Raw genomic sequence first — 9064 nt, 5'->3', positions numbered from 1 at the left:
TCATTTTCTTTGTACTCCAACATTGTAAATCATAAGCAGGAAAGGTGGACATTTCTGGATCCTGTTGTAACCAGGGGTGGGTTTCTACCAGTTCGCACCTATTCGCTAGAACCAGTTGTTAACATTCTAAGCAGTTCGGAGAACCGGTTGTTAGAAGAAATTACTGGCCTAATCCTGTAAGGAAGGCAGGAAGGAAACATTCTGGTGTTGTTGACAGAAACTGCCTCTCCATTAACCCTTATTACATTCTTGGCAGGACTAGACTTCCTGTCTCTGGAACTTCTCTGGAGTTTCCCCCCCCCTCTTTTGCTGGTACTTTGCTTGTGTGGAGTGACCATTCAAAGTTACAATGGCACTGAAAAGAGTGACTTATGACCATTTTTCACACTTACGACTGTTGCAGCATCCCCACAGTCACGAGAGGCCAGGCGAGGAGATGCGTGCCTCGATGTTGAGTGATGTTGAGTTGGCCACACCCAGCCAATCACATGACCACCAAGCCATGTCCACCCAGTCACATGACCACCAAGCCATGCCCACCACCTAAGCCACGCCCACAGAACCAGTTGTTAAAAATTTTCAATCCCACCCCTGGTTCTAATCTATTAAGGACATCCTGAAAATCATCAAAGGGGACTGGGGGTGGGGTGGGGAGCAAGGCTCTCCAACCTTGGCAACGTCAAGCCTGGCAGATTTCAACTCCCAGAATTCCGCAGCCAGCAAAACTCCCCAAACTCCCAAATTCTGGGAGTTGAAGTCCGCCAGGCTTAAAGTTGCCAAGGTTGGAGACCCCTGGTGGGGAGAGCTTTCTCCCTTTGGACAGATTTAATGTATGGAGCAGACAAGTACCTGAAGCAAAGGAGGACCAGAGCGGTCCAGCTATTATTATTTTTTCCTGGAAGAGCTGTGGCTGCAAGGGCTCACAGCTTTCCTCAGTTGTGTCTCTCTGGATGTCACAACTGTCCCCTACTTCATTGTTTTTTGGTTCTTCCAGCTGCGAGATGATGAGAATAATCAGCATATCTGAATAGGCATTGAGTGGGAGTGGCTTAGTGCAATAATACAGCTGGTTCCAGCCAACTTCCTTCTCATTGTTTGTCTTATCCTTCAACAGAAAGCGCTTTTTTATGACTTACCTAACTAACCTTTTTATTACTCATTGTGGCTGTTAATTAACACAAAGTATCCAGATAGTCTGTTCATTTAAGACCCAAAGCAAGCTTATTTCTTACTGTTGTCACTAGTTTTGTGCCCACGGGGTCCCATTTTTTGGTTAATTTCCCTGTGTGTACTCTATTTGGATGAAGACGTGAAGCATTAAGCAAAGGGCACCTTCAAATAGGATCTTTGTAGAGCTTCAAAAGAAGGCAGGCTGGATTTCTTCAGCATCCAAGTCTTCTGCTGTCTTTCCTCCCTTGGGGTTTGGACCTTCCAGAATTATATCAGGGTAGGGATTGAATTATGCATTACGATCCCCCCCTTTGTAGCAGCGGTTCTTTTCATGCAGAAAGCTCGATGAGCAAATAGAAGGCTTTAATAATTAAAAGCACATTTTGCCAGCAACGGCATCTATAGTGAGTGGTATGGTATTATATAAGCCCATGAGCTCTGTGTGCAAGGCTCTTCTGACCAGGAGGAATATCTTAAAACATTTGCCATTTCTCCTAAGCCTGCCACAAAGTTGCAGAAATATATTGATTACGAAAGATAGGCTAAAGGCTTTTTCTGAACTTTAAAAATCAGTTCTTGGTGCTACTAAACCACAAATGTTCCAGCACAACCTACTTTTACTAAGCACATGCTACACACGTTAAGATGCTTGCAGTCAACTCAAGTGGGATCTTCCCAGAAAGAGCCGTGGACAAATGCTTCATTGTCACAAGAATATGTCTCTAATCACTAAAATTGCCTGCCGCCATGGATCCATAAAATTTGACAAATTGTGGTAACTATTAGGGCTATTGATTCGGGGCTGATGGCTGCCGTGTCGGCGTCATCAGGATTTTTACAGAACAGATGTGGGAAGCATAATACTCAACTGAATCTATAAAATCTAAGGATGCCAGAGTAGGTATTTTGCCATTGTTCCCAGCTGCACAAAAGCAGCAAGTTGGCTTCTGGTTTTCAAGACCCCGTGCCAATCTCCCCGATGTTTAAAAATAGTGATGCTGAGTTTTCAACCAGCATTTTTAGAAGATATTCTGTGTGATGCTATTTGGACCATAAACACACCAAATTATTTCCATTGGACAATGCCCTCATTAATACAGTATGCTCAGCCAAAATTTGCTTAACTGTGGTACACTTAACTATAGTATCTTAACTGATTGAATTTACATAACAAGCCAAGCCCAATATGATTCAGGGTTTGGGTTTTGCATATTGTAATCAGGTGTGTTTCTTTCCTCCCCTTTCCTCTCCATGAACAATAGACTCATTGTCCAAATGTTTATCTGTATGTAACCAAAGCAGCATTGTCTGCATACAAGAGGGAAATTGTAGTAAGCCAATTTAGCCCCAGTCCAACTGACTTTCCCACCTACACTTAGTATAGATGGGGGTGGGAATGAATATTATGTACCATGAACAAGGGAACTCTTTTTGGCAACTTCTTGTACAACTGTGAAGTGCAGCTGACATTTTATATTTACTTACTACCTCCTCCTCTCTGGGAGGCAAAGAGAAGGATGCTGATTGGCCCTTAAAGCAAGAAGGTAGGACGCATTAAGGTCTTCTTGAGAATTGCTCTCAAGTATTTATCTATTTCTTGTCCTTTTTGCATTATTTTCACCAAAAAGCAACCTTGCACATTGCCTCGTACTTAGGTGGTAGAGAAATGTTGTGGAAAGTCTCTTTCCTCGGGGAAAAAAATGAACTGTAGACATGGGGGACAATTTTCACACCCCAAAATAGTGCAACGACTTAGCCTCACATTACAAATGGTTGCAAAAAGCCCAAACACTAAATCTTATTTTAGATGCAAATCACTGTAGGAGGCAGTTGTGGCAAAACACTTCTTTGTGCTTCTGCCATTCTTCCGGCACACTTAGGATTTTTTTTTTTTAAAAAGATAATATTGCCCAAGTATACAATGAAAGTAACCAAGTTGCTAAGAGTTAGAAAATAGTTTTTCAAATGAATGGAGTAGCATCCAACTTCTGCATCCAACCAGACCATTTTTAATTTTTATTTTAAAAAAAAACACAGAACCACTGGGATGGAGGTTTTTAGCAATATTTAATGGCATCTTAACAAAAACATGGCTGTTTGTAACTTTTACTTTCAGAAATAAAAAAAAGAAAAAGAATGCACTTGGTCCAAGTTTGCAAAAAGCCAGTTCCAAAAAAAGAGGAAGCAGGAAACAGCTGAGGCTAAAATAGAGTGGAAATTGCCTCCCCCTCTTGGGGAGCAGGGACGTGTTTTTTTTTCCATTGCCAGATGGGGGCACAAGGAAAAAAGCACTAATGGACTAGGAGAAATGCTCTTGCCGCCCCCTGGAGAACCGCTTTAAGAAAGGCTGAGCTACATCACCATGTTTTAAGACAGACACATACACACCCTCTCCCCACTAACCGCTGGCAGAGAAGGCAACGGGAGCACAAAACCCCCGTGGCAGCACTTTTTGCATTGCTAGACAAGAAAAATCCCAGTAAGAGCAGATGTCTGCTGCTCTCTTTCCTGGGTTAAAATGAAAAAGGAACTACAGGAACTGACATTTGCACATTGAAGGACGTATGATGATAAGAAGGGAAGAAGCAACCAGCTCTTCCCTTTCAATACTAAGGACAGCCTGAGCTTGGAAAAGAAAAGGGGGAGGAGGGGAAAGTAGGGGAAAGCTCTGCTTTCCAAGGTCCTTAATTAGAAGATTAGCATCAGTCTAACCCCATAGGCACGAGGAGAGGGGCCCAGCTGCATTCGAGGGGAATGCACCACCGGTCTTTGGAGACCACAGTGGAAGAGGGAATGCAATTCAGAGGCAGTTGGAGAAGAGGTTGGTCACGCAGAGCTGACAATCACTTGGGAGGTGATCCATCTGGAATGCAGAATTTCCAAGTCCTGGATGGTTTTCATGTGGGGAGGAAGGTTTTCATGTGGGGCAGGGAAGAAGCAGGCTCAGGCTAACTTCAGGAATTGCTGCAGGGTGTTCTGTTCCACTGCTTCCACAAACAGTTCGTAGTCCTGCCAGGTGGGAGAAAAGTAAACTAAAAAATAGGGACATTGTGCAGTTGAAAGGCTAAGAATTTCCTAGCATCAAACCAAAACAGCTTCTTCTGGAGCCAAACAGAAGAACAGCTTTCATTACAGAATGTTCAAAGCTGTTCTTGTGCCTCAAAACTGATTATATAGTCCTCTCCTTTGTAATCCCCTCTAGATACTTCTCCTCACTTAACAACTGAGAGGCTAATCACAAGTCAAAAGTAACGTGCGAAGTAATACAATTATACTGCTTAAATACAGTTGATACTATTGCTTCCATGTATTTTGTCCTCTTCTATCACATGAAAAACAATAATTTGGTGGAAACATCTGCAGAATCCCTGGGAGGTACATCTGAAATCTTCAACTAAATGGCTCATTGGTGCTTTTGCCCAGACACCAGCTTGGGTGTGTATCCAAGTCACAATTACTATGAAAGCCACAAATACCCATATAACCTCTGACGTTTACTTCATAGCTGTTCTGTCTGATACAAACTGAGTCACACCCCACTACCCAGGATTTGGTTAGAATAGAATAAATAGAATAGAATAGAATAGAATAGAATAGAATAGAATAGGAGAGGAGAGAAGATAATAGCTTTATTGGCCAAGTGTGATTGTACACACAAGGAATTATAAGGGACAGGCATGCAACTTTCAGCATTAATACAATCCATACATGCTGGAAAAAAAAAATTTTTCACAGAACAAGGCTAACAATCACTCTGGCATGATGACATTTCACAGTAAATGCCTTTTAAACTGCAGTATGTCACTTGTCAGTATCAGTATTAAGGCACAGAATTAGAGATTTTTACAGATACTTTCAGGTAGAGGGAAATGAGAATACCCTTTATGCCCACGGGGCTGCTCCCTCTGCAAATGACCCTCCGACTTTGTCAGGAAATGGCTCAGGAACATAATTTAAGCTGGAATCAATATTCATTCTCCTCTCAAAGAAATGCATCACTATAGTCTATTCATATTTTCTCCTGCTGTCAGCAAACCAAATGTCTTCCTCACCCTTACATTAATGATTCATTTTATAGTCTGAGACATTTTGTAATAAGCACCTAAAGAGTATGGAAATGTACAGAAAGAGATGGGATTTTCCCTCCCTGTCCTAGCAAGACTCCCTGTCTAGTTTCATGCCAAGCCCAGCAAGATTACAGCTTTCCTTTAAATTACTCAAGGGATGTTCACTGTAACGTGCTATTAAAAATGTTTGGAAATAGCAAGTGTTGCCCTACACTGCATATTTGAAAAAGGACTGTTGACAAAAATTCATTTGAACATTTGCTGGAGGAGCCTAAATCTCCAGATGCGAAACCCCCTCCAGATGTCGATGAACTACAACTCCTAATAGCCCCAGCCAGCATGGCCAATATTGAGGGATGCATTGAGCAATATTTGGAAAGATAGAAGCTTCCTTTCACCATTCTAATTAATACAAAACAACACAAGTAAGAATACTACCACAGTCATATTACACATAAGGAGTTGTTACTCTGAGTTACTCTCAGAGCACACCCCTTGTCATGCAGGCCATTCATTCATTTAACATTAATATTGAAATCTTGGCCTGGTCACAAAATGAGGCTACCGGAGTCAATATTCCATCCTATGTTTGTAGACTAGCCTCTTATGTAAAACTACAAGTTAATTATTAAAAGTCAGAATTTCCAGCTGGCCTAGCCAAGAGTCTTGCTGACTGGGAATTCTGGTTAATTCAAGGCCAACATGCATGGAGAGTACAGAGAGAAGGGCAACATTCATTCTCATTTAAAAGGGGCCAACAGAACCAAACAAAGTCCGGGTTGAAAGCAAAAGAAACAATGAAGCCCAGAGATTGAGCAATTAACGTAAAACAATTGTGAGAGACACCAGATGGCAGCACTTAGCCAACCTTGGCTGATCTTTAGAAAGGGGAAAAAATTGATCAAGCAGGGATGGGCATAATATTTACCAGGAAATTCAAGATTGCAGTTCAGACTGGGAAGTTAAAAAAAAACGAAACACACCCTGGAAAAAGTCAACGGCACTGGCATGCCTCATCTGTATTGTACCCAAATCCATGGATACTCCCATGCCAGGAGACATATTTACCACGATCATGATTGGTTCTTCACCCACCTCCAATTTTTTAATGCTCTTGCTAAAGGCTGGGGAGGCAGAAATGCTACTGCTGTCCCAGGGAAAACTCCCAAATTGTAATGTAAAATACAGCACCTACTACCGTGCCAGGGACCACTCACCCCGCAATAGTGGTCCCCGTTGAAAATCTGGGGAGGAATGGCTTTGGGGTTGCCTGATTTGGTCCTCATTTCTTCCCGAAGGGCATTGTCTTGGGAGATATCCACCATGTTGTACTTGATGTTCTTTCCATCCAAGATCCTGGTCACTTCGCTTTGCTGGGATTTGATCTGTGGGGCAGGCATATCAGTGGGGGAAAGGAAGAAGAGGAAGGGAAAGGGGGAAGAGGGTGAATCATCCTGCATTGGGATTATGCAGAGAAGGCAAGTGAAATACTAAGAGCCAGTCCTACTTCCAGTGAATGAATCCCAATCCTAGCTAAATACAGGCAGAATCCTCCCCTAGTGATCAAGGAGATCAAGCAGCCTCCCCACCGGAGTAAGGATGGCTCCACGCCTGGGGATGGGGAAGGAAGGAAGGCTCCACGCCTCCCCTCCACAAGGGGGAAAGAGCCTTTGGTAAAGGAAGACCCTCCCTCCCCTTTGTGACAGGATTGGATTTCTTCCCGTTCAGGCTTTCCTCAAATCGCTCCAGTGTCTCCACTGGCGGTGGGCGGGAATTTGGAGCCGAAAAGGCGTTGCTCCCCTTCCCCTTAAGGAATCCACCCTCGCGAGGAACCTAAAGGGAAGAGAAGCCCACCTAAAAGCTAAGAGGAAAGATGCATAGCCCGCCCTCTTCCAGATGTTCTGCCTGGAGGAGGCAGAGGCGAGCACATCTGGAACAGCTGGCTTTTGGGGCGGGGCGCGAGAAGCAGGGAGGCGAAAGTGCGGAGAGAGCAGGACCGTTTGGGGTGGGGGCGCGCAGGCAGCAGCCCCAGGGACGGGAGGGGAAGAGGAGACCCCACCCCCGTAGGCAGCGCATACTGCAAAGGGGCGGCACCGACTTCTTGCACGGACGGGCGCTGGTGTGTGTGTGGGGGGGGGCTGCTCTGCGCTGGCCTTACCTCCCGAGAACCGGTCACCGAAGTGCTGTAGATGGTGAGGCAGGCCATGGCTGCTCCGCTCCCTCTCGTTGGGCTGCCCGCTGGCTGGCTGGGTGGGGTGGATGGGGAAGGAAGCGAAAAGGTGGGCAGGGCTCCGTTGCCTCCCCAACCCCAGCCAGCACGTGACCGCAGCCCGACCAATGGGGTGAGTGGCCGCGGGCATGCGGAACAGGCAGCACGCCAGGCTCAGCTGTCCGCCGCCGCCGCCGCCGCCGCCGCCGGCCAAGCTGCGGTCAGAGGGGCGGCAAAAGATTCAGAGGCGGCCCGCTTCCCCCCCCCCCCTTCTCTTCCGGAGCTGCAGCCTCGGGATCGGCCTCGGCGGGCCTCCTTGCAGCTCTTCCGGAGTCCCCCGCCCGGAAAGGGGGCGCCTGCGGGCGTGGAAGGTCTCTGACTCATCAACTGGCAACGCTTCTTGATGTGGTTGTCTGTACAAATCCAGCGGATACAGGATAATTGTTCCACTGATCGATCAAGTCTCTGTTTCACACGTTTTGCTTTATTTATTTATTTATTTTACAAGTTCTTTACGCTTATTTGTGTTTCTGGTTGCATCTGGCTCACGAATCCCCGACCTTCCTATTTTCAGCTCGTTTTATTAGGAAAGATGGGGAAAAAATGGCAGCTATAAAAATAGGCGGGTTTTTTTTTTTTTTACTTCTGCTTCTTAGATAGGTAGGCAACTGCTATACTTTCACCCTTAGTTATTTTAATAACTTTTTAAAATTTGGAATCTGAATGGATTTGCAGCAATTTTATTGCTACACTGAATTTGCATCAATAAGAAATGTGTATAATTTCAAGAATACATTTTCTAAATTTCTCATTTAAGAGTCAGATGAGGTCCCAAAAATCAGGGTTGGAATTCAAAACATTCCATATACTTTGATTAAACGCAACTAGGTCAATTCTACCAAAACAAAGAACTTTTCTTTCTTTTTCTTATTTTTAAAATAAATTTAATTTCTTCTGAAAGAAATATGTTAAAACAATGAACACAGCTTAAAATACTCCTAGTTTGAAAATGTAATGTAGAAACTGTGTAGTAAACTACAATCTTAACAATGAAATTCAGTGCAATCCTTCTATTAAGGATATACTTTATATTTTAAAAGTTCTACTCTTTTGCAATAAAAATAACCAGTATACAAACAGATTTTCCTTTCTGCAAGCACAACAAAATGTTATACCTCTGAAATTTCCCCTATGCCTGTACAAAAAGTTCAAGTAAAAAATTTCTGCCAAATGCTGACAATAAAACAGCTTCTGTCACAATTTCAGATCATAGCTTTATAAACATTCCCTCTATTTTTATTAAACTTTCACTAAAGGCTAGTAAAAGTTGTCAAAATATAGAATACTAGCTATTACAACTGTATTGCATCTGGAGAATTTGGGAAATAGCTGTCTGCAAACCAACAAATGTCAAACAGACAGTGTATGGGCTGACAAGGGTGGCTGACATTATCACACTAATATATTTTCTAAAGCTTTAAAAGAATGTCGAATCAGTGGTACAATAAACTTATTGTATCCAGATAGTCTACTAAAAAATAGCAGCCATTGTTTACACATTTATTCAATTAGGTTAACTGAGTAAAAGTAACTCAAAATAAAAATATACTGATAGTTA

The 9064-nt window shown here is 43.5% G+C and overlaps 1 protein-coding gene across 1 annotated transcript; it reads right to left on the bottom strand.

Annotated features, from left to right (window-relative positions):
* Positions 1-3218: 3218 nt before the first annotated feature.
* SH3BGRL3 (SH3 domain binding glutamate rich protein like 3) lies at positions 3219-7794 on the bottom strand. The gene is made up of 3 exons (XM_026676047.2): positions 7396-7794; positions 6455-6622; positions 3219-4179 (listed from the first exon to the last, which is right to left on the bottom strand). Exons 1-3 carry the CDS (start codon positions 7441-7443, stop codon positions 4114-4116), a joined length of 282 nt encoding a protein of 93 aa, XP_026531832.1. The 5' UTR covers positions 7444-7794; the 3' UTR covers positions 3219-4113.
* Positions 7795-9064: the final 1270 nt, after the last annotated feature.

The sequence above is a fragment of the Notechis scutatus genome, chromosome 8 (genome assembly GCF_049901735.1).
Source record: "Notechis scutatus isolate UNSWTSFEM ecotype Mainland chromosome 8, rNotScu1.2, whole genome shotgun sequence".
Lineage (NCBI taxonomy): Eukaryota > Metazoa > Chordata > Lepidosauria > Squamata > Elapidae > Notechis > Notechis scutatus.
Note: the sequence above shows the minus strand (reverse complement) of the source record. Positions and strands in the feature narration are given on the sequence as shown.